Here is a 27,707-nt window from a genome sequence, read left to right as displayed (position 1 = left end):
GCACGCCCTTGCATGTGCACCCCTGCAGAAGTGGGCCAAAGAGAAAGCCACCCTACCATGCTGCAGTTTTCTTGTATCTTTATTTTGACCAAATGGCAGACGTGGTTTTACTTGCGTTCGTTGCCTCTGAACTCAGTGGTCTAGATAATGGCGGACATAGAAGCAGCAGTGTCATCGGTCTCTGTGCAACTGAGTGTGTGTTTGTGCGAAGCTGTGGAGACTCACTTCTCTTCCTCCATCTCTGTGGCCTCATCCTGAGCCTGTGTCTTCTATCGGGACTCTCCTATTCTAGGGACTGTCCTCCTAAGCAGTGTCTCTTGAGCATCGCCTGTGAATTTCCAGAGTGAGCCCTCCAAGAGAAATTTTTTCCCCCCGGATTCATAGTAAGAGATGTGAATTTTTATCAAGCTTTGAAAGTATTCTCACAATAAATACCAAATTATTTGAAGTTGTGGCCTTTGTTCTTTTTTTTTTCCTTCTCTCTTCCTCTACTACTGCCAATTGGTTTTGTGTAAAATGGATTTCTTGAGGGTAGGGATGATGAGAATCAATGATGAGATGAAATTTTAAGTATAACACTCATCACGATGCAAATTGAAATGTGTAACATTTTTCATAGCAGCCTGCTACATTTATAGCCGTAATAGACTCATTTTCTTTATGTCTTTAATGGATTCAACACTTTTTAGATTCAGAGAAGTTAGGAGCATTTTCCAGAATTGCACAGCAGGCTAGTGACAGAGCCAGAAATACGAGGCAGGATGCCTGACTCCCACAACAGTGTTTTCTTCAGGCCAAATTGAAGTTTGGTCCTTTTACCACAAATATTTTGAAAGGAAAATCCCCCATGGCCTTTCAGATTTTCCCAGAAAACAATTGTCCTACAGACCTTCATGCAGGCTGGAATACTAAAACCTTATCAGTTCTTTCTTTTAGAACCGGCAGTTGATATTCTCTGGGCTGACACTAAAGAAGAATGATTATTTTTTCATAATGGAATGATTTATAATTTTCCAGACCTTGGCAAAATTAAGCCAGTGAATAGTAAAACCAGAACTGTGACACTCAAACACCAAAATATTTGGTCTGACTTTACTTCACAACAAATACTGGGTATCTCTTTTCCAAGCTGCAAGTAACAGGAAAGGGTTGGGATGGGGAGAGTCAGGGAAGAGGCATGTGTCTGTGAGTGTGGGCCTCTAGGCCTCTCTTGGGGGCACTCCCCCTGTTCCTGTACTGCACCCGGAGCTGCCCTCCCCACCCCTCGTGTGCTCCCCCACTTTCTTGGGGAGGAGGGGGGACCCTCCTCCTTTCTCTCTCACTCCCAGCTCCTGTACAGCAGAATGGGTTGGGGCAGACACCGTCATGGTTGGGAATCAAGAGGAGAGTATGGTGAAAACCACTCCAGGGCCTTTCTCTCAAGCCTCGGTGATGAAAGGACTCAATGAACCTTAACAATTTCTCACAGGAAAATTCTGGCCTCTGTCTTTTAAGCAGGACATTCAGCAACCCTTAACAGAGCCTGGATTAAAACCCAGAATTACTGACTTATCCAACCAAGGCCCATGTTTAGATAGAAAGGCTCGATCGCCCACTTATCTGGCAATTAGGATCATTTTAGATACCAAAAATAACAGTTTAAAAAAGCATACCTTCGAAAGATAGACCATTTTTAGTACAAAAAGAAGGAAAAATGAACTATGACTTCAGAACCTATGAAAAGCAGAGCCTGTCATTTTGAGAGTGCTCCACTGGGCTTCGGGCAGGCAGTTTGAGCAGAGTCATCCCCCAGCCCTTCTCTTCATCTCGTGGGCGATGCCCTTTCTCTGCCTGTTTTCCTGAGTAACCAGGAGGATCAGGACCACCGAGGCACCTAGCACTACAGGCCCAATTAAAGCTATTTTAGAACTTGTCTGATTCTCTGTGTTAGATTGTAGCAGGTTTCTGACAGAGAGTGGGTGGGAGGAGGAAGTGGGTGTTTTATGGGCATAGAAATGACCTGGAGGGGCCTCATGATTCCTCTAGCCCAGCCTCCCCACTAAACTCTTGTACAGAGACATGAGTTCCATGAAGAGCTTTAGATCCCAGGCCTTCTGTGGGCCTTGGAAATGACGTGCCACATGCATCCAGGGCCATTGAACACCGCCAAAATGATAGGCAGAGTTCGACTCAGACCACCTCAAACGCTTGGCTCCTTTGTAGAAGCTGCCCCTACTTACCGACTTGAATTATGGTTATTTTGTAGCATCGGGCTTATCACAAGATCGGGCTTGTTACAATGCAGCACTTCGATAATCTTCTCTTGCCACTAGATCGGGTTTGTTACAATGCAGCACTTCGATAATCTTCTCATTTCTAGACATTAAAAATAATGAACAAAGAAATCTATAGATCAGATTCTCTAGACCAGGACATGCAGGCCTGAAGAAGTCACCCATCCTGAGGTCTGAGCTGAGAGCTCCTCTCTCCTCTCCTCTGCCCACTGCTGCCTTAGGAGAAAGGACGGGCAGGGAAGCCTGTGCATCCCTCGTCTTATCTGAGCTGCTGGCCTCAGGCAGGTAACTCCAGTTCACCTTGTGGAAAGTGAGCCTTGCAGATTTTGCCTCTCACTTGCCCCAACAAGAAGTTGAATGAGGGCATGTGCCATATATTTAGGTCCTTAAAAAAAACTGACTTGTAAATATTGAGTTATAGATTTGCTGACCATGAATATTTCTTTTGCTGACCAAAGAGGGGCAGATACTCTATTCCAACCTATTCTGTCCCAGGCTTACCATGAAGTCCTTCTTCTCTGCCACCTTCCAAGAGTCCAATAAAAAGGAGCTTCTTCTGCCAAAGGCTGTGCCTTTAGATCTGACAGTTCTCCACCCTGATTTCTTCAGGGCTGTCCCACCTTCTCTTCTGTGCCCCATTTTCCATTATTCCCATGGGCTGCTCCTGGAGGCCCCAGCAGAAATACTTCTACTTCACTGGAGGGTAGATCAGACCAGACATAAAGTGGCCCCTAAGGTAGAATATATTCTGGACCAGGAAGTATGAGTAGGATATGGGGCGTGGGTACAGCATAGGTAGAGCCTGGTCATAGCATAGCCAAGGAAGGATGGGTCCACTGAAGGCAAGCGGTGTGCACTGGACACAGAGACTCATGGAGAGGCAGGCCAATTGCCCACTGGACTGCACCTCCCCAACCCCCTGAACCTTGGGGCTGATGGCTCTGTTCAGTTTATTCTGCTCCTACCTTCTTATCTCCAATTATTTGCTCTCTTAAGCTATTTGTTTTTAATACTTAACGTAAATGAGTCATATTTCTGTTTGTGTGTTAGTTAGGCTTTTTCATCCATAAGACCCTGTCTTCTGACCACAATGATACTCCTTCATACCCATCTGCCTTATTAGTTTACCTGATCCTTAACTATTTCCTGTCTCTCCACATTTTTTCTCTAAGTCCTGTTCACCGTGAAAGCAGGACTTACTGGGTTATTTATGAATATGTACCCTAAAGTTTCTTCTTTTTAAAAGAGCTTTATTGTACCCTTAAACTGAGCACAGACGTTGTACATAGAAGGACTGAGTAGGTGCACTTAGAGAAATCAGATAATGCCAGAGAAAACTTGGAACCCAGGGACATGGTCTTTAGAGACAGAAGTCTCACCCCAGTGTTGCCTTGGGAGAGGAGCTCTATAAATGAGACTCAGGGCCTCTGTGGCATGACGAGAGGGCCATTTGCAAGCCAAGTGTACCCGAAGCTTCCTGCAACCCAGAGGGCAGTATGGAGAAGCCCTGGGAATGAGTGGTCTCTCTACATACAGAGTTGAGCGGAGACAATAGTTACTTGATCCAATTTACAAAGCCTCCTCTTCCCAGTAGGCAGATGGTATTCTCCTTCCTGAAGAATAAACTTGAAGCTAGACTCCGTCTCCTGGCTTCAGATGTGATCATGACCATTAAAACAAACAAACAAACAAACAAACAAACAAAAACCCAGCATATCTTCCCCTTAGCCCAAGAGTCCCATTCTGGCCTTTGATCTGTAGTTCATGGGGGTAGGGCTGGGAGGGTGGTGGTGTGTTTTCAATAAGCCATACTTTCAGAGAAATGGCAAAAATAGTTGATGTAATTTCATTTAAATTGTCATGGCTTTTTGAACACATCAGTGTTTGTTCTTTGTCAGCAGTGGGCTATGACATAGAAAAGGGAATCAGGTGTGTTCTCTACCTAAAAAGGAAGGTATCAGACAGCAAAGGATAGCTAAAGACAGTGACAAGTAGTAACATTTTGGCGTTTACCACTGGTCAGGCACTAATGCTAGGGATCTTATATGCATTATCTAGTGGCATGAAACCCTGTGAGTTCAGCATTACCATGCCAGAGAGGTATGGGATTTGCCCAATGTCATACAGCTAGAAAGTGCTGGAGCCCAAGATCTTAACTGCAGTCTGTCTGACTCCCAAGCCCTCACCCTAACTACTGTGCAGACTTCTCGCCCACAAATAGAGTGCCAAGCATCAGAAGCCCTGATCTATCCAGTGGAGTAAAGTGGCAAGGAAGCCCTTTTGAAGTGTCAGTCGGAACAAATTTTCAGAAACAGGTAGTGTTAAGACTCTGTTTATAACATGTAATAGTATTTTATAGGTTATTTTAAGGGTGTAGTTTTCCGGTCTCCAGGGGACATCCCATCTATAGGCTTCTGCCCAAGCTGGGGTTATTTGTCAGCGATGCTATTTGAAAATGTTTCCATTCTATCATTTTGCTGAACACGGATTTAGAAAACCACAACAATTTAGTACGATGGAGTGATTAGCAAAGCCCTGAGTTTGGTTCCTATGTGTCCTTCAGTGATTTGGCTTTTGGGTGCGTAATGCAAAAGGAAAGGATTATTAGCAAAACCACTTTTGCCCTTGGAAAGTGAAATGTCTTCTTCTCTACCTCGTCTTTCGTTGGATGTGGAAATGGAGCTGAGTACCTTCTGAGGGACATCTGGAGTTTGGTTTGAGGTTCTGCTGTACATAACTTTATTATTTCTATATAATAAAACCATCTCAGGACAGGTTTCCATGAAGGACCAGTGAAATATTAAAATCGAGGAGGAAAAATGATCTGAATTAAGAGATGAGTAGGTGGCTCATCTCTTAACTTACAAGTTTCTAGAGAAGACATACAGAGCCTTTACTCTTTATTTCCCCCTGTGAATATTGTGACAGGCCTTGCATGGGAGGTATTCAGTACTTTTTTTTTGGTATTATTATTGCCATATCATTAAAGTTTGTTCATTTTTACCAAGCCATCTTTCAGAAGAATCCTCTAAAAAAGTAGAGCTTTCCTATTTTAATCTCTCAGAAGCTTCACATTTTTAAAAACTAGGACAAACAGATACATTGTTTTGTAGTTTGGTAAATAAAGCATAAATAAATAAATAGTATTTCATAATAAATAAATAAATAGTATTTTCAGAGTAATACCAGTACCTTATGGACCTTCCTTTAAATGATTGCTTTTTCTTACTGAGATCATTGAATAAAACTTAAGAAGGGTTGGGGCGCCTGGGTGGCTCAGTGGGTTAAAGCCTCTGCCTTCAGCTCAGGTCATGACCCCAGTGTCCTGGGATCGAGCCCCACATTGGGCTGTCTGCTCAGCAGGGAGCCTGCTTCCCTTCCTCTTTCTGCCTGTCTCTCTGCCGACTTGTAATCTCTGTCTGTCAAATAAATAAATAAAATCTTTGAAAAAAATAAGGGCTAATGGGACGCCTGGGTGGCTCAGTTGGTTGGACGACTGCCTTCGGCTCAGGGCGTGATCCTGGAGTCCCGGGATCGAGTCCCGCATCGGGCTCCCAGCTCCATGGGGAGTCTGCTTCGCTCTCTGACCTTCTCCTCGCTCGTTCTCTCTCTCACTGTCTCTCTCTCTCAAATAAATAAATAAAATCTTTAAAAAAAAAAAAAAAAAGAAAAAAATAAGGGCTAAGATTGGGAGGAGTGATCAGATCTTAAAGTGTATCCTGGTGTAGAAAATTGTGGTTTAGAGTTCTCCTGTTAGATCTAATTTTCTGAAGCACATGGCATTTACTATATATTAAATAGATATTTAACTTATATAGCATCGTTTCTGAAGAAAACAACACCAATAACATGGCTCCCATTTATTGATTATTTACTACGCGCTAGACATTATGTTAAATGCCTCACATTGTTTATCTCACTTAATTCTTGTAACAGTTCTGTAAGATGGGTAGATTTTACCTGTGAACAAATAAAGCTACTTAACTCAAACGTTGAAGTGACTTTCCCAGCGTGCGTGGTGTCAGAGTCAAGATTTGAGCCCAGTTTAATACAACTCCAAAGCCCACGCCCTATATTATAAAGAGAGAAATGAACATAATTTGTATTCATACTCCTACAAATGCACATTTGTTCTTGGAAGAGCAGGCTGTTATTCCACTCTGTAAAGCCATTGTAATGCAGACACGTCGTGTGTGATTCTTACCAGTCCAGAGGAAAAGCAGGGAAGCAGAAGGATGCAGAGGAGATGAGTGTGTACTTGGCAGAACCCTGCAGGGTCTGACTGTCGCTTCAGAGCAGCTGGACACTCATAAGCCTTGGTCACACACACGGACCTTGCAAAGGTTGTCTTTGCTAATAGAATACTTCATTTCTTTGCCTGACCTTGCCATCATGCTCCCCTCTCAGCCCCCAATTAAGCTGCCATTGGTAGAGGATTTATAACGTGTCCCTGGTTTGTTCAAGAGACAATGACAGAGGTGTGGCTGAAAAGCTGGACAATGAAGAATAGAGATCGTTTCCATTTCTCTTCAAATTCGGGGGCAGCAAAACCATAGCTGACCCTCGGGACAGACCAAGATGGTCCAACTAGATGCTTATTCCAGATACTAAGTGCCTAGTACTGTTTTCAGAAGGGACGTTTCCTCCAAGTGACCAAGATGCCCACAGATTTTCCTGCATGATGGGAACCCCCACCAAACCTTGGGAAAGAATTGTGGTGTTAGTCGGTGTAATGTTCCAGGAGAGAATCTGTATTTTATTCTTCCTTCAGGCTTCTAAACAATATAGTAAATTTTATATGAAGATTTTTAAGAGAAAGAATAGTTTCTTGACTGAATCAGATATCACAGTGTGGCAGTGAATCCTAGGAATTTTCGGTGTTATGAACCATATTTTGAATAGGTAGGATTATATTAATTTGTGTTTTAAATGCATAATGAGATTGGAATGTTTTTGTTGGAGTTCAACGAATCTGTAAGAAGAGGGTTGTTCCTTTACAGATGAATCTTATTACACTTTCACAAATTTGGAAATAGAACTCTGACTTGGGAGTTAATATGGAAGAAGCCACAAGCATCCCAGTTTCAGATTATTTCTGGTTTTATTTAGCACTAGCAATATCTTAGGCTGTGGATATAATCCTAATAATTGAAGCTAGATCAAATACGTTCAGATGCATCTTAATTCTCTGGTTAGCCTTCCATTATTTAGCTAACACCTCTCAGACCCAATTTACTCAGCACTTAGAAGGAACCAATTAGTGGTTTAAGTTCCAAAAGAAGCCTGTTTCCTCTTTTCTGTGTTTTGAATGACCTGTAGGTTTTGCCAGATATTTTGCCCCGCAGATGAAACTGATGAAAGTCAGAACTGGGGTTTTCCTACCTGTGCTTATCAGTCCTCCCCGAACCACAGTCTGTTCTTTCGAGAGCTCTAATAATTAATTTGGTCTCTTTCTTCTCCCTTCCCCCACCTTCTCCCTGTCTGTTCACAGGTTATCTTGACGAATCAAATTACTACGCATCTAAGCGGAGCTCTAGCTTCTCAGGCAGACCTGGTGTCTCCAGCTGATGATTTGTCCCTGTCTGAAGGTAAGGGATCTGTCCTAGAGGGGCAGAAACTTGACACTGACTTATTGCCCCACTGCCTCTCCTCTCTGCCTTTCTGCCCCCTGTGGCACTGGGAGACTGGGCTGAGGGGCCCTCGCCAGTGAACCCAGCCAGAGCCTGGTGATTCAGGCTTAGCCAACTTCCCCGGCATCTGATTCCCTGCATTTGGAGAGGCTCATGCCCTGTCTCTATAGGCCAGCTTCCTTTTTCATCGGAGTGCGTCACCCTCACAGACATCCATGACCTCCACCTTGAAGACTGTCACACCTCCATACGTTGATTTTGGGTCCTTAGTATAAGGACAACTGCTAAGTGACTTGATTTTTGAGAGATGCTCACAAGTTGCTTTACTGGTGTTCGCATAGGAGTTCAGCCTTTTGTCTGTGCTGAGTGCTTTTAGACTGGCTAAAAATGTACACCATTGTCATGTGCTAGAGATGTGACGTTCCTGACCAGCGTTACAGAAGGGTTAAGGGAAACTCTCTACGTTGGTAAATCAGCAAAATTTTCTCCACCCTCCCATGCTAGCAAAGGTCAGGCTGGCTATGGTTTACGTAGCTAGGGGAATTACACCACTGAGCCAGTGGGTGGTTTCTAGCTTTATTGAAAGTTCTTATGTGACATTTCTGAGTTCTGCTGGCTGTGGGTTGGATACACGTGCATAGCTGTGACAGAACCCTCTGCACTTCCATTTTCTGGGAAGTGTCCATGAGGGAGCAGATGGCATTTTGTAGGCTTGTAAGGTTCCTGACCACCCAGGTGGTCTTCCGTGGATTGGCTGCAGTCTGTGGACTCAAAAATTGGAAGGGCCACAGCCCTGCTTCTTGGGGGTGTTTTTCAGAGTGAGAAACTACTTATTTATAAAAACTGTAAAATGCCCTGTGTCCCCTATTTCCACATTTAGTGTTATATGATCCCTCCCTGTCATCACCTGGATTAAAAACCCAAATCATTTACTCTTCCTCCCTCCCTGAATTCCTCTCCTCTAGTCTTCTTGGTTCTTCTTTCCAAATGTATTTTTCCTCTGCCCCATCTTCTTTATAATTAAAAAAAAAAAAAATGTCTATGGATAATACAAATTTTTTAAAAAATAGGCTCCGTGCCCAGTGTAGGGCTTGAACTCATGACTCTGAGATCAAGAGTGGCCTGCTCTGCTAACAGAGCCAGCCAGGTACCTCTTCTTTGTGATTTGTATTGTGATCAGCTGACTTATTCAACTCACAATTGGATTATTTATATAACTTCCAAAATGGCCCTCTACCATCTCCATTCTGCCACTACAAATGAAACTCTCCTAATCTGGCTTAGTTGTACCGTGTCACTCTCCTACCCAGAAGTCTGGAAACTGTATCTGCCCATTTTCTGAGAATGGGCTAGACTCAATTTTAAAATATTCAGGAATTTGTGGTTTGTCAGCCTGAAATCAGCCAGGGTAGAAGTATTTACACCATGGGAATCTGCACATGCTAAAAATCAGGATTTTTGTGTTTTCGCTTTCTTTTCTTTTGTGTGGATTAGTTTCCAAAACACCACTAGATGTGGTGCTTCCTCACTCTCACAGTCTGCCCCGTCCTTCCCATTCCCCTTGGTTCTTGCCAGTGCCTTCCAGGAAGCTCCCACATTAAGCACGCTGACTTTCTGCCTGCCCCTCCCCATTCCTGCCCCTAGCCGCTGCAGGGACAGCCTGTCCTATCTAGAATAGCATTTCCCTTTTTTACTTCTACCGCTTCCTCTCTTCCCAAATCCTCCGACTCAGTCAAAATTTATTTAAAGACCACCTCTTCCCACAAAACCTCCTTGTTTGTTCCAGTCTGCACTGGTCTGGCTCCTTCTTCCTCCTCTGTGGTCCTTCTACCTGCTCTGCTTTATAGAGAAAAGGTCCAGGAAAATTAATTTAACTTTTCATGGTTTCCTGACTAGATTGGCAGATTTTTTAAGCGCATGGGCTATATTGGGTTCTTTTTGTATCCTGAGTGACTAGCTAAGTTCTAGGCACATAATAGGCAGTAAATAAATGCTAAATGGGTACCACAGTAAATACTTTGTAAATAGGAACCATGAGATTCACCTAAAGCACCTCATTAAAAATTGTTGTAATTATTTCACACACACATACACGCACATTTATTCAGGTTTGAGGAGGAAAAAAGTATCTTGTTTCCTGATTTAAAAACCAAAAAGTAGCAGCATTTTGCTTTGTCTTGGCTTCCTGGTTTATCTCAAGCAAAGAAGGGGAACAGGACAGATACAGAGGTAATTGTTTGGGGGCTCTGTGTAACTGCTTCCAGAAAATGGTAAAGGTGTTCTCATGACAAGGGGAGACTTACCAGCTCATCTTTAGACAACTTTTTAAAATTATGAAATCCTAGGGAGAATGGAAACAATTGATTTTTCTAGATCTTTCCTTTGCATAGCTGAGCAGATAAAGAGGCTATAGAAATATTTTTCCTGAAGTCTATAATGAAGTTCCTTAAGAGTGAACTAAAATGGACAATTTTCTTAAAGCATTTATACCTATCCAAATACATTGCAATGAAAAAAATAAACAAAAAAACAAATACATTGCAATGGTTGTTAATACTACTGTGGCTAATAGGTATCAGTTACTTTGTTGTTTCCGGGATCCATTGTACCAACTTTGCTTTTGTGTTATTAGCCCTGTGACCTTGGGCAGGTCTTTCCGTGGCTTTGGGCCTCAAGATGGAAATACAAAATTGCCGAAGTCTTTTCTAGCTCTCCCATCTGAAGATCAGGAGCATTCACTTGTTGACGGGGTCTTAAAATTCTGACTTATGGAGTGGGCAGAATGGCCTTGTATTTCCTAGACTACGCTTGATAGAAAGGGTCTACAGGAATCTTAGCACTGATACTTTAGCATCCCTGGAAGAGCCTCCTCGCCCCACATTACCATCTCCTCACTCTGCAAACCATTCTGGTCTCGTCGGTCTGTCTCTCGCACTCTGGGCTGTCTCCCGCATGGACGTGTACACAAGAAGACGCATGCGCAAACCAGTGAGAGTGAGAAACATGGGAGAGGTGAGCTCCAGGTCCACCCTGTCGTGTAATAGAGTTCAGCCACAGAGCAGAGGGCATGGCTTCAACAGTGCTCCCTTGAAAACAGTTGTGGGGTGAGAACAAGCAGCCAAGAGCAGCCAGCAATAAAATGATCTGAGTTGACCTAAGGGAAATACCCAGCAGGGGCCAATTCAGGGAGATGAAGTCCCTTCTGCTCTGATGCAGAGCCGGGAATATAAGTGACCTGGCCCAGCGGAGAGATCTCTTCCACCCCAGCGGATCCTGTACTATTAATATCTGCCAGCTGCAGGCCCAGAGCATCCCCCTGCTGAGATCAAAAGAGCCCCTATCTTAGCTGGAACAAGGTCATCTTCACAGAGCTGTAAAAGCAGAGCCCTGGCTGGCTGCAGGAACCTCTATGGGGGAGGAGAAGTCAGGAGATGGGGAGGTGCTCTCTCACGCTCCTTTAATCTCGGCTGACCAGCTGTTGCCCTCCCAGTGTCTGTAAAGTTGAGAGTTCTTTGTTTTTGTGTTGCTAGTTTTTTGGGTCCCCTCCCCCCCTTATTAAGCTTACGGTTGGGTTGTTGCTTGGATGATGTAGACCGTGTTCACTGCTTGGGTCCATGGTATGATTCCCTTCATTGGAGTTTCATTCCTCTGTTGGGTTATCCAACTCCCAGGTAGGAGAGCCAAAGAAGAGAAGAGTGGACCCCAGAGGTCAAGGACTTTCTCCACATCATTCCTGCCCCGTAGTTTTGTGCCCAGAGAAAGAATGAGGGCAAATTGAATTTTTTTTCTATTTAACTGAAATAACTTCCCTTAGGTGCAGTGTGCTTGTCAGTTTTCAGCCTGCCTCTCACAAACATTATTTCATTCAGTGGGGGAGAATGGAACCTTCAAGACTTATGCAAACTGACCAAAATTCACTGCCCTGTGAACCTAAGGGCAGAAATCCAGATTTCTGGTTTTAGAATCTACATTGTTCTTGACCAGGCACTGTGAATCAAAGTATTTTCTTCTTTAGTTTTTTGTTTTGTTGACAGAAACTCAGGCAACTAGATTATTACAAAGTTGAGTGACTGATTATTGACTAGGTTACTGTGATTGTTCCGTGGCCAAGGACATGTTTCTTAGATGCCCTTGCCAATTCTTCCTGGTAGTCATCAAAAATACTAAGGATGACTGGATCTCTCTCCTAGGGAGTATCTCTGTTCCCCACAATGATCAGTAGAGAAAGGATCTAACAGTCCAGCTGGCCTACGACTCCATACCCTGTTCTGAAGTCACCTGGGATTTGGGCAGAAGGACTGGCTGGGCTCCTGTCCACACAAGCACAGTTGGTAGGTGAGGTTGACGTATGGCAACAGTGGCCCTGTGCAAGATTGAAGCTCTGCTCAACCCACACCATCGGCTTTCTCTCCTCTGATGATTTAATGGGATAGCAGTCACTTCAGTGTGGTGACGTGGCCCGTTTCAGGAGCCCCAGATGGCTTCATGGAAAGGAAGACATTGTTAGGCTGCCATCCTGGCATTTCCAGCATCTGGCATGTTAGTATCCTTTTATCTGCATTAATAGTTTTTGATAGATAATAGCACTCAAAAACTAAAACTTGAAAGTGCGTGGATGGGTAAAGGAAAGAACACAAGAGAAAAAGCAGCACTCATTAGAACCAAGAGTGCTTTCTAGTTTTAGTAGTAGAAGCCTTTCTGTTCCAGTTGAACTGATGGCTGATTTCATGTGCAAGAGAAAGTATTTTGGGATTCATACTCCTTAACAAACCATCCCTGCAAAAAGCTGGAGTCCATTTGAAAGATTATATGCCAGTGCATGGCTTGTGTCTCTTCTAAAATAAATTCAATAAGCAAGAGCAGCTCGGAAGGGTTGGGGCGAATCAGGGACTCATGGTTGTGAAAGAAGCAGACTTCAAAGCATGGTATGAATTTTCAAGTTTTATTTCCACTCTTGCTTTCCAGCTGGATCTGCTCTGGATTTACTGCAGGATGTTTGAAAATGTGGCTCCCTGCTAATCTCAGACAGTTGCTATGATCAATGGTTTCTTTCATTTCCGATAAAAAACACTGGTGTTTCTGCTTAAATTGTGTGTACTTTCAGCTTTATTATTATAGTTGTAATTTATTGTCCAGCATTACCCAAATTTGTAATCCATTAACCACAGACTTGGGGGTGGGTTGGTCAAGTTAGCAGAGCTCTCTCCACACTTTAGCTCCGAGGCCCTTCCACAGCCCAATCCCAAACTAAAAATGTGCCTCGGTTTGGGTAGGACCATGTACAAATGAGTATGGGTGGGGCAGCTTTAAAAATCCACCTCTCAGGGGTATGGTACAGGTTGGCTCTAATTACTGCTTTGAAAACATAAAATGTCACCACGTGACAATGAGGTTCATGTTAATGACTGTGATCAGCATTGCCGACCTTAACATTTTTATAGTCTTTTGAAATGTCCTAAAATGACAAATCACTTAAACTACCTCAAGCAAATGAAGCATGAAGGAGAGAAGGGGACTGCTCAAAGGCCACACGATAAGTGAGAAGTGGTGGTGCCAGGAACAGAAGTTAGAGTCCCTCCTGCAAATTCCTAGATTTGGCTACAGCTGCCTCTTGGGAGTTTTGGATAAAAATGTTTAAGTGTCCTGGTGACCTTTCGATTTCTGATTCCAAAGTCACAGACATATACCAACACACAACCTCACATCCTTCCATTCACAAGGGACACGCACCTACCCATACTCCACCCTCCCTAGTATTCAAGAATCCATGGCACTTAGCTGGGTGTATTTTACTTCCAGCAACTCTTCAGATACCATGGAAGGCCTAATTTATAGAAAAGGATTGAAAGCACCCAAACCCTGTGTTTTTAGCTAAAGAAAGTCTACTTACTATTATGTGAGGTCGGGGCAGCTAGAGTTGAGAGAGGGTGAACAGAGCCTACAAAGTTCTGACAAGCTGTAAATCTCAAAAGGGAGAGGAACTTGTTGAACATGTCCAGCAGGGAGACCAGGGGGTAACAGGATCAAGACAGAGGGACCAACAGGAGAAAGAGAACATTGAAGTCAGCCACCAGGAAGTATTTCTTGGTCAGGAGCTCTGTTTTGCTAGCAGTAGTCTGCCAAAGAAAGACACATTTGAAGCATGAGGTACATTACGATCAAATGAGATGAGAGAGAGTTTTCTTGGGGTGCAGTCTTTGAGGTGGTTCGTGGGAGGGCTGGACTAGATGTTTTGAAAGTATTTTCCTCTTACCCTTAGACTTCTTCACTACTTAGGATTTTCTGGCTAATTTCCCAGATCTGCACATGTTCCCATTAACATTTCAGTGTCATGAAGGCAGAAGGGACGAGAACACCAAAGCCAGTTTTGTCAATTGTCTCAACTACAGAGATGACGGGGCCAAAAGCCCAAGAATGGGATGCCAAGAGGGGGTGTGATCCCACAGGGCTTCAAGTTGGAAGGATTTTCTGAGACAAGATCCGTGTTTACCATCATCAAAGAGAATTCAGTACCAAATATGAGAGGCCTCTAGGTCAGAGATCATAGAGGAGGGATGAATAGCTGGTTTCTAGGAGTGGTGCCCAGAGAATAACTTGGTTTGCATTGTAATGTGGCATGAAAAACTTTCAGAATGCATTTGTAATGTTTACTAGGATTTGGGGAGGATTATAAGAAGGTCTGGCAAGGTGGTCTAGCCCAAGGACAGTCCCGCTGAGCTCTGACCTAGGCTCAGATCTCTCTGAGGGCTTTGCTTTTCCTCATTTTTCTGATAAGCCACTAAATAAATTCTAGTTGGATTAAGCTGCATTTCATTCAGTCATACTGACATTTCCTATGCAATAGCTGCATTCCTGCATATATTAGCATAGTTTTAGAGCTATGGCCCCTCCAAAAAAAACTTTTTGGCTAGATGAAGAGACTTTCAAGTGCCTTCCAGCCGATGATTTTATGAGTTGTGGAGCCCCTACTATATGCACTATGTTAATGTTACAGGAAATCCAGAAATGAGCAAGATATGGTCCTTGCCCACAAGATATTTACAGTGTAGATTGAGAAAAGTTTAAAGGCAAATATTATTAGGTAGAATATGGGTGGTGCTTTCAGACGAGAAAGTATGCACCAGAGATTCCAGGATTTAAGAAGAGGAGGGAGCACATCTCTTTCAGCAGAGGGGAAACTGAAGGGTCCTGGGAGGAAAATGTAAGGGACAGCCCTTGAGGGATAGGTAGGATTTCAACAGGCAAAGAAGAGTAGCGATCAGGAAATGCTGTGAACTAAGGCAGTAAGTTCAAAATGGGCCATGTCCCACCCTTATCTTTTGTCCTCCCCCGCCCCCAATCAGTTCTAGCCTCAAAGCCCACTCTCCTGTTTCAAAGTGTTTCTGCCTCTGGGCTTTTCCATTTGTTATTCCTACTGACTGGAGCTCTCGTCCAGATCTCTCCTTGGGCTTCTCCCTCACTATGTTCAATCTTGCTCAAGTGTCATCTCAGAGGTGTCTTCCTTCACCTCTCTATCTAAGATGGGGCCCCTACCCCCATCCCATCCTCTTCTACCCCCAAGCATGCTTTATTTTTCTTCATTGGCCTTATCACTACCTGACCTCATATTATAAATTTGTCGCATTCACTGTCTGCCTCCTTTGCTTCATATAATTTCCTCAAAGGCAGGGACTTTGTCTAGATCACTCCTGTGTTCTGTAGTTTCTGGAGAGTACCCGATAAATATGGAATCTGTGCTGTAGGAAAATGCAGGATATGCTGGGAAGAGGGCAAAGGAGCCTAATTTGCCTGGGGCGGTCACTTACAATAAACCTAGAAGTAGATTGGGACCAGACTTGGAATGCCAGAATGAATTTAGATTTTATGCTGAAATGATCCTAACTATATGCTCTCAATACTATCTAGATGAGATGTGTAGAAGACTAAACTTTCAGGGATCATTTCTATAGTTTGTTACTAGATGAGATGTGTAGGATGGTTTAGAGATAGGGAGATTGGAAGTAGGGAGACAATGAAGTCATTCATATAGGGAAATGGGGGCACTCAGTATGTACCAGGAACTGTACTTAGTGCTAAGAATACAGAGATGGAAGAATGGCATTCTAGATAGAGGATATATCATTATCAAAGATATGATGGGAAAAGCATGGTCATTTGAAGAACTGCAGTAATTCCTATGGCTGGGAGCGCAGGGGTGATGTTAGAGAAATGCAAGTGATGAGACTTGAGAAGTACACAGCGTGGATCATGGACATCTGGCATGCCACATTAGGGAGTTTATGATTTTTCCCAAAGCCCCTGTGAGAAGAATGTGAGGATAATCCATTGGCAACACGTCATTTCCTTGATCAACATGATTGATGAGGCTTATTTGACTGGCGAGGAATGTTTCTTTCCTCCCTTACAGTTCCATGTGCATCCCTTCCAAAGCCACATGCTCAGTCAAAGAAGATGGATGATCTCCCTAGATAGAAAAGGGCTGTTCTTTAGTCAAGGATATGGAGTGGTTGTGTTTCCACACCAGAACCTTTATTCCAGTGGTTCTCAAACTTCAGCATTCATCAGAACCATGGGTGGGGATGGGGGGTGGAAGGAGTGGGTATTAACCTATACATTGCAGGGCTCCACTCTAAGAGTTTCATTCAGTTGTGGGAGGGGCCAGATAATTTGCATTTCTAACAGATTCTCTGGAGTTGTTGTTACTGCTGGTCTAGGGACCATACTTGGAGAACCACTCTTCATTCAGTAAATCTCTTATCTGTGTAAAGCACCAAGAATATCAAGATTAAAGTATCTCCATCTGAGCTCTCAAGGAGACTATCTTAAGACTGGAGATAGGCATGTTGGAAGGACTCATGGTAGCCATATGCCTTTATTGGGTCACCAGGCTTTGTCTCAGGTCTGTGACTGTGTAGTTACTAGACTATTCAGGGCCCTTTTGGTAGCAAGAAAGAGAAACCCAGTCAAGTTTGCTTACAAAAAGTTAGGACTTTTAATAACAGTAGCTAACAGTATGCACCATATATTGTATGTCTGGCTTGTGCATCCGTTGTTGCATTTAACCCTTACAACAACCCTCTGAGGTGGATGGTAATCATTATCCTATTATAGATAAACTGAGGCTTAGAAAGCAACACAATTACTGACAGAGCCAGGATTCCAACTCAGAAGTCTGGCTCAAGAACTTATATTTTTCTCCACTAGGTTCTTCTGTAAGGATACATGGCTACATGCAAATAGGAACTAAATATGGCCTGATTACACAGGAATTGGAAACAGGTAGTTCTCTTCATTTTTCTCATCTCTGCCTCAGGTTTCCAATGCACTGGCCCTTGACCTTATGATCTGATTGGTTCAGTTTACCTTTTTACACCTGGTAATTCTGCGGATGAGTGGTCCTTTGGTCCTGTCACCCATGGCCAAGAAGTCATATGAATATGGCGAGTACACCTATCTTTTCAGTGAGTGTATGGATAAGGGGCACCCTTCTCTTACAATGGGTTATGGATGAAGGGCAGATCCCCCCCCCCAACGTAACATTGAGTTAAAGAACTTTGTCCAACTAAGCAGTTTGCTTATAAACCCAGAGGTGTGTGTACCTCTCAATCCCATCAGTCACATCCATTCTCAGAATCCTTTCCTTCTTGATCAACTTTTGGTATTACTTACCTATTGCTTGTCTATGCCTTTGTGCTAATACACAGCCTAAACACACACACACACACCAAAAAACAAAACAAAACAAAACAAAACAAACAAACAAAAAAAACCCAAAAAACAAAAAAAAACCAATAACATTGGAAAATATGTTTTTCCAGTCCCAGATAACCATCTGATTCCTCCTTAATTTTCTTTATATCTACAGTCAACCATAGAATTTTTTTTTTATGGGATGAGAGAGGTCTCTTCTATTTATCTGGAATCTACTGCCTATTTGAAACAATATTATCTGATGAGACATGAGGCCTAATCTTGCCTGTGTACAAGTCATCTCCTATTCAGGAACATGTGACCAGCACATTAGTGCAGACTATATCCTGTGCTTGGCCATCATTTTCCACACTGCTTAAGACAAGATAAGCCAGAGAAGCCAAGATGGCAGCTGGGTAATAGAAGAATGTTCAGTGGAACATCCTTTCCACATTTATGATATGCTGGAACAGAATTACTCCCTACACTCAGGAAGGGGGTCTGAGTTTTATGGGTTAAATGCAAGTATGTGTGTGGGGGAGGGGTTTCTGTGTTTTAACAGAGGACAGTGAGGTCTTTTTGGGTTCTGATACTGATTTTCTTAACCATGTTTCTAAACTAATAGACCCACACAAGCAGCTAAGAGAGTATTACTTCTAGTCATAGAGGATGGATGGTACCACAGCGGGCTGAGGAATAAGGAGACAAACTTCTTTTTGTTTTTAAATACAATATATGGATAAATGAGGCCAGAAGCAAAATAAGTTGCTTCTAAGTTAAGTGACAAAGAGAGCATACCCCCACGAAAGCTATAGACCAGAGACAGAATCAGTCATTGAAATCTTTAAAGGTAGAGCCCAGGAAATAAAGGTCAATGAATAAGTGGCTGCTAGAGCTGAAGGGGTAAATCCAAGGCCCAACCAGAAAGATCCTCCTGACTCCTAAAGGGACCAGCCTGGAACCAAGGAAAATAGCTTGTGTTATCTTGTGTTCATTAGAAGGTAAACTGGCCCAGGATAAGAGCCTTTGTCTCTCCTGTTCACTACTGGATCATCAGAGCCTACAGTAATGCCTGGTATAGTAGTTACTCAATAAATACTTGATGACTGATTGAGGCGCCTACAGCTGCAAAGTGAGAGCAATCAAAGAATTACTTAAAGCTTTAGATATGTATTTACCTTAAAGAAGCATGAAACCACTATTTTGATTTTTCTCACCGGACATAATCATATATGCTCTAAAATTCCTCCAAAGTGCAGTCAGCTTTAACTATGTACCTGCACTGAGTGTGCATGATAAATAACATTGGGCAGTGCAGGGAAAGTGTCAGAAGGGAAAGAACTGGAGCCCAATAACTCTGCCTTTGAAGGCGAACTCTCTCCCATTTACAGCAGTATGGTAATGGAAGCCGTTGAGTCTGATATACAGTATGGATATTTCTGAGGGTCTTACTATCGACTGGGTCCTGTGCTCAGCAGGTGCTAAGGGTACAGAGGCAGAAGCTACAGTCCCTGCTTTTTCCGAAGCTCCCAGTCGGGTGGGAGGAAGTGTGATGGACGAGTAAACGAAGTGTGCTCTGATGGCCGTGGGTGGAGGATACTGCTGGGTGGCACACGGGCGGGGGTCCTGGTTTGGGAATGAGAGTTCTCCAGGAAGGCTTTCCAGCGAGGAGACCCTTGAGCTGTATCTTGAAGGATCCATAGCAGATTCCAAGAGAAGAAAGAGGATGGGAAGGTGCTCCTGACCTTGAGAAAAGCCCATGTAAAGGCCTAGAGTGTGGCACACTCTAAGCTGCCACAGGAAGCCTGTGGGAGGGGTGCTGTGGCTGGCTGGGGAGGTCCGTCTGTCAAGATAGGCAGGGGTGGGTTGTGAAAGGTGCTTCTCGTCATATTGGCCACTTTGAATTCTTTATTGGGAGGTGGGTGGGGAGCCACTGAAACAGGCCAGAGACAGGAAGATTTTGTGGTTCCAAGAGATTTCGCAGGGAGTGATGTACAGGTTAGAGGAAATGGGGGTGAAACTAGAGAAATAGGATTTTGATCTCTCTGAGGGGAATTACTTTTGGGTGGGAATAGCTTTAGATTTCTCAAGGTAATGGGAACTTTGTAATACGCTTTAATTAACTATTTTGAAGTCTGGGTGGCCAGGTGTGGCTTTGGTTTCCCAGTCATCAGCCTGGTGGGGGGGATTTCTTGGTGCACTCGGGCACCTGAGTAGCATCAGGTGAGCTCTCCCTCTATCCGGGCGCCTTATAGGTAGACACGCTTATCTGTCATATTTTACTAGGTGGTGAGAGAAAATAGCCAATGGTTTAAATGGGCCTATGGAAATTAGTTATCTGTTTTGTGTTCCTTTTTGCTGGCAAGAGTAAGGAGCATCCATTATGTGTCAGACATTGTACTGAGCATGAAAATTCCCAACAGCTTTGTGGGGTTCATTTGTTACCTCCACTTCAGAAACAAAGAAACTGAAACATGGAACATTTACATAAGCTGCTGATGGCCAGCTAACTAGTGATTAGCTGGAATTCAAACCCAGAGAGTCTGGCTTGGGGTCTGTGCCCTTGATCAGTACATTATACTCAGTTCTTCTTCTTCTTCTTCTTTTTTTTTTTTTTTTTTTTAAAGATTTCATTTATTTATTTGTCAGAGACAGAGAGAGAGTAGTAAAGCAGGGGGAACAGCAGGCAGAGGCAGAAGCAAGCTCCCTGCTGAGCAAGGAGCTGGATTCAAGACTCCATCCCAGAGCCCTGAGATCATGACCTGAGCTGAAGGCAGAGGCTTAACCGACTGAGCCACCCAGGTGTCTCACATCATACTCAATTCTACAAGATGATCATCTTGCTGCCTCACTGAGCTTCTGGTCACGGATTTCTGCCTGCCGTTGCCAGAGTAGAGAGGGTCCCATGCTAAGTGATATGATAATTGTGGCCATTTCTTTGTAGGCACCCCGAAGTCTCTTTACAGACAGACATGAGAGAAGAGGTGTTTTTAAACAGCAGACAAGCCCCTGCCTTCGGAATGATGGACCTGTGTTCAAGGGCCAGCTCTGCCACAAACCATCTGTGTTACTTTGAGCAAGTCACTTAACTCCTCTGGGCCTGGGCTCCCTCACCCGGATGTGTAGGATGTAGCAGTGGTTGATGTCTTGCAAAGCTGGCTTCTTCAAAGGGCAACTGATACTTTCTTTTTCAAGTTTCAGACAAGCTTCTCTGTTTCTTTAAAGATGAACAAAGCAAAACCCTAGGCTGGACTAAACCCTCTGTGTACATTTTGGCACATCCCTTCGTCACTGTTATTATTACACTGGTTATGTAGAGCAGCAATCTTCACATTTTTTTGAATCCACAAACCAATCGTCTCTAAGCACACTGCCCAAAATATGAAAAACTGCTCTGTAAAATATAGAACTACTATGCCATTAGGTTATATAAAACACACCAGAAATAGAGGTTTTTTTTTTTTTTTAAAGATTTTATTTATTTATTTGACAGAGAGAAATCACAAGTACACTGAGAGGCAGGCAGAGAGAGAGAGAGGGAAGCAGGCTCCCTGCTGAGCAGAGAGCCCCAAGCAGGACTCGATCCCAGGACCCTGAGATCATGACCTGAGTCGAAGGCAGAGGCTTAACCCACTGAGCCATCCAGGCGCCCCCAGAAATAGAGGTTTTTAAAAAAATGAAATAGATTCCAATACTTTCATCCCACATCGCGGTGAGTCATCATAGGTATGCCTGCCACTGATGTCACGGGGACAGTTCAAATTTCTCCCTTCCTTGTTTTCATTGCAAAGCTCTCTACTGTCCGAAAAGAAGGAGACTGAGCCCAAAACTTGAGCATTGTCTCCATTCTTTCAATTGTTCGTTCATTCACGGATGAAGCTACTATCATGTAAAAAGCTTGCCAGGAGCTCGAGGGCCACAAGAACAGTATCAGTCTTGGCCTCTGCCCTCCAGAACCCAAAGGCTAATTCTAATTTTTGTCAGCCTTATCTCGGAATCCTAGAATTCCTGCATACTGTAATGAAGCCAAACCTACATCTAAATGGGTTGTACGTGTTGCACTACAATGGATAGGACGGGAAAAGATAAGAAAAGAAGGAAAGGCCAGCTTGTGAGGTCCACGCACACTGGACAGTGAAAGTCCCACTGACCGTGGCACTTAATGAATTGCCAGGATGAGGGCAGCAGATTTTCTTTTCTTTTCTTTTTTTTTGAAGATTTTATTTATTTATTTTACAGAGAGAGATCACAAGTAGGCAGAGAGGCAGGCAGAGAGAGAGAGGGAAGCAGGCCCCCTGCTGAGCAGAGAGCCCGATGCGGGACTCGATCCTAGGACCCTGAGATCCTGACCTGAGCCGAAGGCAGTGGCTTAACCCACTGAGCCACCCAGGCACCCCCAGGTGGCAGATTTTAAATGTCTGGGGCACTCGTGGAAAGGAGAGACCATCACGATCTTTCGGTGGTGTGGGCCACCATCTTAGGAGAGTAGGACACAAGGAAGCAAGGAAGATGGACTCCCTGACCTGTCTGTCCTGAATCACAGTGTATGTAGGGCCCTGTGTATCAGCCCGCGGACAGCCTCCATCGCTCATAAAGGTACAGGCGGCACATCAGCCATGTATTTCGCTGAGAACTCACCAGGCTGGCCAAGGTAGCTCTGTGTAGCTTAGCACCTGTGGTAGGGGACTGTTTTTCTTGGCCAGCTATTTCATGAGCACCAAATCAGATAAACTGCGCGTGGTTCCTATGCTCACTCCAGACACAAACAATTAAGCACATCCTGCTGGAACAGTCATGTTAGGGAACCTGGCTTTCCTGTGCTGATCATCTAGTTTTCCTGCCCCGCAGGGTCAGAGTTTGGAGAAGTGGTTGAGGCAACCTTGAGTACTTGGTTGAGCTGTTAACCCTTAAAAGGGGTTTAGCTGTTCACCAGATATATTTGAAAATGGTTTGCAGCCAAAGCCTTACCATGTATGGCAGTTTTCAATAATTACCAAAATCATGATTTCATTAATTTTACCATCTATTCCGGGCTGGCTTAGAGAAGTTGGAGATTGCAGCTGATGGATCCTTTTCTGGTTTTGTAACCAAGCTGCACTCTTAGGTTGAGCTAGTCACCTCGCACATCTTTATTTATTCATCAGTGAACTGGGGTAAAGTTGCCCATGCCTTGGTGAAATTCACAAAGAAAACTTCATTTAGTTGGATTTCAAATTTTGCGAGTGATCACTTTCCTTCACAAGGATGCACGGGTCAGCTGAGACTAGCATGACCGCTTCTAGAAGCAGCCCGAGCTGAACAGCACTCTGAAGGAGTCATCGAGATGGGTACACATGACCCAGCCCAGCCTGACCTTTGCCCAACTAGCATCAGGAACCAGGGCGGGCATGGAAGAACTAGGATCTTGATATTTTGTGCTACAGATAAACATTCTTGCAATTCTAAGTGCAGGTGGAATTTGTGATAAGCGTGTATTGGTGAGATCTTTGAAAACATGTAAGTTAGTAATGCAATCTCTTTGGGAAGATGTACGACCTTAGAGACTGAAATGAGATTACAGGGTTCCAGGGCAAGGGCCTGGTGGAGAAGGAGCTAGGAGTGTATGTTGATCACTGGAGGCCAGCTTAGAGAGCACCAGGCCATGGACTGCGCCATCAGGAAAGGAATCTAGAAAGGTGAGGAGACTCGTGAGAAAGAAGGTGACTTCTCTTGACAGGTCACTGTTGTTCTGACTCAGTGAGGATGAGAAAGGAAAGCCAGAAACCTACATGACAGCTTCTTTTTTGGATTGGACAAAAATATTGATTCTTTTTTGTTTTTTTCTATCTGGAATTTGACAGGGTCAGTTCACGTCTGGGTTTTCAGCACTTAATACAGGGCCCTTTTGTCTAGGGAGGCGGCTGGACTGGTTTTTTCTCCAGGCAGGTGCACAGAGGGCGTTTATTGTAGCTCGAAACACAAACACCGAGCCCCTAGGCCCCGATCCACACACTCTCCAGCATGGCTCAAGGAAATAAAGTGAACAATGTCTCTTGCAACAGGCGAGCACTGTAAATGCCACTCCTGAATGAAATATTTCTTAAAACTTTGTATCCGTAACTCGATCATCTCTTAAAACTTAATTATATGTCGGGGAAAAGGAAGCCATTGGCTCCTCCAGCTGTCCAGGTTGAACAGGGTGCACAATGGAGCATATCCGATTCGCGGCCTCACTTAGGTAATCAGATTAATATCTCCTGAATTGAATTTACCCTTTTGATATGGAGTCTTTCAGCTGCCTTGTTTCACATCTCGAATTCTGACAAAGCTGTGCGGCCTTTGAGTAATTTCCCTGAAATCTATATGCGGGAAGCCTGTTCTCTTTCGAGCACTTTTTGGGACTTGTACCAATTAAATCTGATTCTGGCACACTTTTAATGGCATACTTTCCCCTGAGTGAACAACTGCTCCAAAAATCTGAGGTCATTTGTTTAATTTAAAAGCAAAGGTTATGAAACAACCATTTCAGGCTTCACCAGCCAAGGCCCTGTGGCTTTGAAAGGGGCGATGAGACAGGGGCAAGGCTAGTAAACTGGATTTCTTACACACAAAATAAATTAATTACTGTGTTTCTGTTAAATCAGTATCAAACCAGGTCTGTCCACACCCTCTCTGTCAACCTCGCTGTCCCTTTCTCTGCAAACACACCCCCTCCTCCTGGGGCTTTCATGCTCACAATTGAAGTTCACCCTCTTGCTGTTATTCTTGAAAAACAAACATCTGGACTGGATTTTTGTCAGCTGGAGTTAAGGGAGAACTGTAAATGATGCAGTGATTTTTTTTTCATCCTTATTAAATATATTTATAGCCAGTCTGAAGCCAGGAAACATGTTTTCAAATGGCTAGCGCCCTTGATTGGAGGTTCTCAAGGAATGTACGGTGGACAGTGTTATTCCCCTTGCCATGTTCTAAATAATACAAAGATGGAATTACATAATTCCCTATTTGGGTGGTTGTTGGATTTTTTGGGGGGGGTTCACTGAAGGACCCTTCATTAGGACATCTTGTACAATTCCATTGTATTAGCTTATCTAATACACCTTTCTTTCCATCAGTGAGAGAAAAGGGAATGTAACTGGCAGAGTATTTCTGAATAATTACAGTGATGGAGAAGGAGTTTCTGGTTGTTTGAGACATGAACCAATGGCATGGGCATTTTCTTTTGCCAAAAGAATACAGCTTGGATCCTATGCCTGCCTTTTCCACTTAACAACCTCTAGAATCCGAAAGCAGTAAATCTTAAAGAATCTTATTCATTTTCTCATTATTTAAGATAATAAAAGGCTCCACAAGGGGCTTAGGAAAATAATTTATAAAATACTTTGCTGTGCCCTTAGACCTTATTAAATCACAAAGCCTTGGGGTTTATATAATTATTTAAGAAACAAAAACCTTCTAGAAGGTTTTTGTCACATGACAATTTTTTTTTTGAGATCCCTTCCACTTCTATGATTTGAGATGATTCTTTGATTTTCTTTCACTGTCACTTAAAAAAAAAAAAAGAAGAAGAAGAAAGCTGTTTGGGAATGAGGATTGTTACCCACAGGCATTTTCTTCTCCAGGGAAGCATTTTCTTCTGCTTCCTGCCACCCAAGCCAGTCATTCCTCAGCTGGAACAATAGCGTTTAGTGTTCTCCATCTTGCTAAGCATTAGTTTCTGTTGTTACGAAAGTGAATTGAAACCAAATGTATTCTATTGGAAAAGCTGCCATTGATCTGAGCTCCTGGGCAGTACTGAGCGGGAGGGTACTCATAAAACAGAGGGGACATCCTTGCTGTCATGTGACACACCAGCTATCTCTCTGGCAGCCCTCAGATGCAGCTCTATATTATTTTGTTCCTGCCACTTGAAGATCGGTGCTCCATATTTAGTTCTTAGAAATGTTCACAGATCCTTTAGCGAATTATCTTTCTAATGGATTGGGAAAGCTATTCTTACAGTGAGACCCTTCATTAACCAAGAGAGCACACAAGATAGCGCATGTGCTTCACCTAGGAAGGCAACTCTGTGTCATCTGTCTGATGGGGCACGTTGGAGACAGAGCAGCCCCATTACCCGTGGATTTCTGCGGCGTACTTCCCAGTTGCTGAAGTAGAAGCCAACATCAGTGCCACTGGCACTCTCTGTGAAAGGAACCAAGCAAGGTCATTACTCATCACCAGCCTCATGATTCAGAGGGCCATGCATCAGAAAATGGCAGGCTCAAGGGTAAATAAATAGCATTTATCTTCAGGTAGGAAGAAAGGAGAATCACAGAGAGATAGAGAGATGTGAAAAGCAAAGACGAATCCAGCCAGACAGGAAACAACACTGCATCTTCCAAGAGCAGAGAGCCAAATGGTTCCTGCTGGATTTAGCTTTCATTTTATCTGGAGATGAAAATCAGGGGGTGGATGAAGGTGCTGGCGAGTAGTTCTTCCAGGCTGTTCCATGCAAGAGGTGTGGAGGTCTCTGTCTGTGCTTGGAAGCTTCCACAGTATTTTCCTAACAACAACAATAATACAGACTGCAGTTCCTTTTATTATATCTCCCTAAAGAAGCATTTTTAAATGCAGTGTTTTCATTGTAAAACACTGCAACTTCTAGGAGAGTCAGGCTCTCTGCCTGAGAGCTTGTGAGGGAATGGACACAGAGCCTCTGGTGTTGGCCACTAACTAGTTCCTCTAACCAAAAGAAATGAATACTTCTAGCTGTGATGCTTTGGGAAATTCAAGAGAGTGTGAAGACATTACATAAGGACTATTCTTAGACACACCAAGACAGTAGATGTAAATCAACTTGCTGTCTATCATGCGAAATATAACTGATTAATATGATTCTTTTTGTAATTTTATTTTATTCTGCTATATTTTGTGTTAGCTTGAGACCATGATCAGACATGGATATCTTTCATTTAGATTCCTGTTTTCAAGGCTTTAAAAATTAATAAGTTTTGAATCAGCCGGTGGTCCTGTAGAGGCTCCTGGGGAGACGTGTAAACCTCACGAGGTTGCCCTGTCTGTCCTGTGTAAATCTCTTTGTCCTCTGGCAGAGCCTGGGCACAAATAAGATCAGACACCGTGTTCACTCCAGGGTGGAATGGATCCCATCAAAACTCTGTGGGCTGTTTGCCCCTCAGGCACCCAAGCCTGATTTCCTATCACCTGATGAATTTTTAAATGTTCTATATTTTCATCCTTCCTGCTTGTGCTCTGTAGGAAGCCACGAAGCCTGTGAGCCACCCAAAGTCTCTGAACCCAACATAGTGGACAACTCCACGCTGTTGTCAGGACAATACATGTCTGAGTGCCTGAGGGAGAACCAGTCAGGCTGAAGGTGAGGGGGAAGAGGGCAGTCTTTTTAAAAAACAGATGACCTTTCTCCCTAAGGAAAGCTGGTTTGTCTAAAACAAAAGAAACTATAGAGTGGTGAGCAGCCTTGCTTTTTCGAACCTGGTTCTAGCCTTTTCTTTAGCTTTTTCCCTCTTAACTCCTGTGTGAGCCATTTCACTTCCTCTCTCACAGACTTTTTCAAGACATTACAGTCATGGCACAGCCTCTTCTGTGGAGTAAGTTGGAGTAAGTTGTCCCACCAGCTGGGAGCTCCTGTCTTTGTCAGTGTGTTGGAGATGTAGATAGAGTGGCCTTTTAGATAGAGTGGCCTTTCTTCCGTTACCTTGTACCTCCTCACCTCCCATTTGTCCAGCCCTGGACACCTCATCTATGTATACATGAAACTCATTCCCTCCAGGAAGGTTCTATGCATGGAGGAATGCAGACGAGGGTGTTGGTGCCATGTCCACTTTATTAACTGCAGCCCAATATGCAATCTAGTAGGGAAAAAAAGACAAGACCAACAAAATCAATTTTAACAGACCACCTCTAGGCAGCTTTGTCTGAAGAGGAAATTATTATTTTTTTTTAAAAAGGGAGACTTAAGCAGGCCATTTGGGAAGCAGACGATTACTATTTTAAAGGCTCGAAGTTCTAGCATATGTCTATGCCCTTTATTCCCTCATCTCTTGCAAATACATAATGGTTTATGTCAAGAGAAAATTCAGGGGGAAAAAGCCTTTTTTTATTCCCAGGAAATCTG

At 43.5% G+C, this 27,707-nt stretch overlaps 1 protein-coding gene and 1 pseudogene across 5 annotated transcripts in view; both read left to right on the top strand.

The window, feature by feature from the left end:
• The window catches only part of RAD51B (RAD51 paralog B), a 684,164-nt gene that overhangs the window by 406,539 nt on the left and 249,918 nt on the right, over nt 1–27,707 (top strand). For all 5 annotated transcript variants that reach the window (XR_006381711.1, XM_044231189.1, XM_044231192.1 and 2 more), the window contains exon 8: nt 7,765–7,861. Coding sequence is in view for 4 of the 5 variants with exons in the window: in XM_044231189.1 (XP_044087124.1) it covers nt 7,765–7,861 (97 nt within the window). In the remaining variant the exon portion in view is untranslated. The remainder of the gene's footprint in view (nt 1–7,764; nt 7,862–27,707) is intronic.
• On the top strand, nt 15,822–15,895 carry LOC122894794 (annotated as a pseudogene).

Source organism: Neovison vison, chromosome 13 (assembly GCF_020171115.1).
Source record: "Neovison vison isolate M4711 chromosome 13, ASM_NN_V1, whole genome shotgun sequence".
Lineage (NCBI taxonomy): Eukaryota > Metazoa > Chordata > Mammalia > Carnivora > Mustelidae > Neogale > Neogale vison.
Note: the sequence above shows the minus strand (reverse complement) of the source record. Positions and strands in the feature narration are given on the sequence as shown.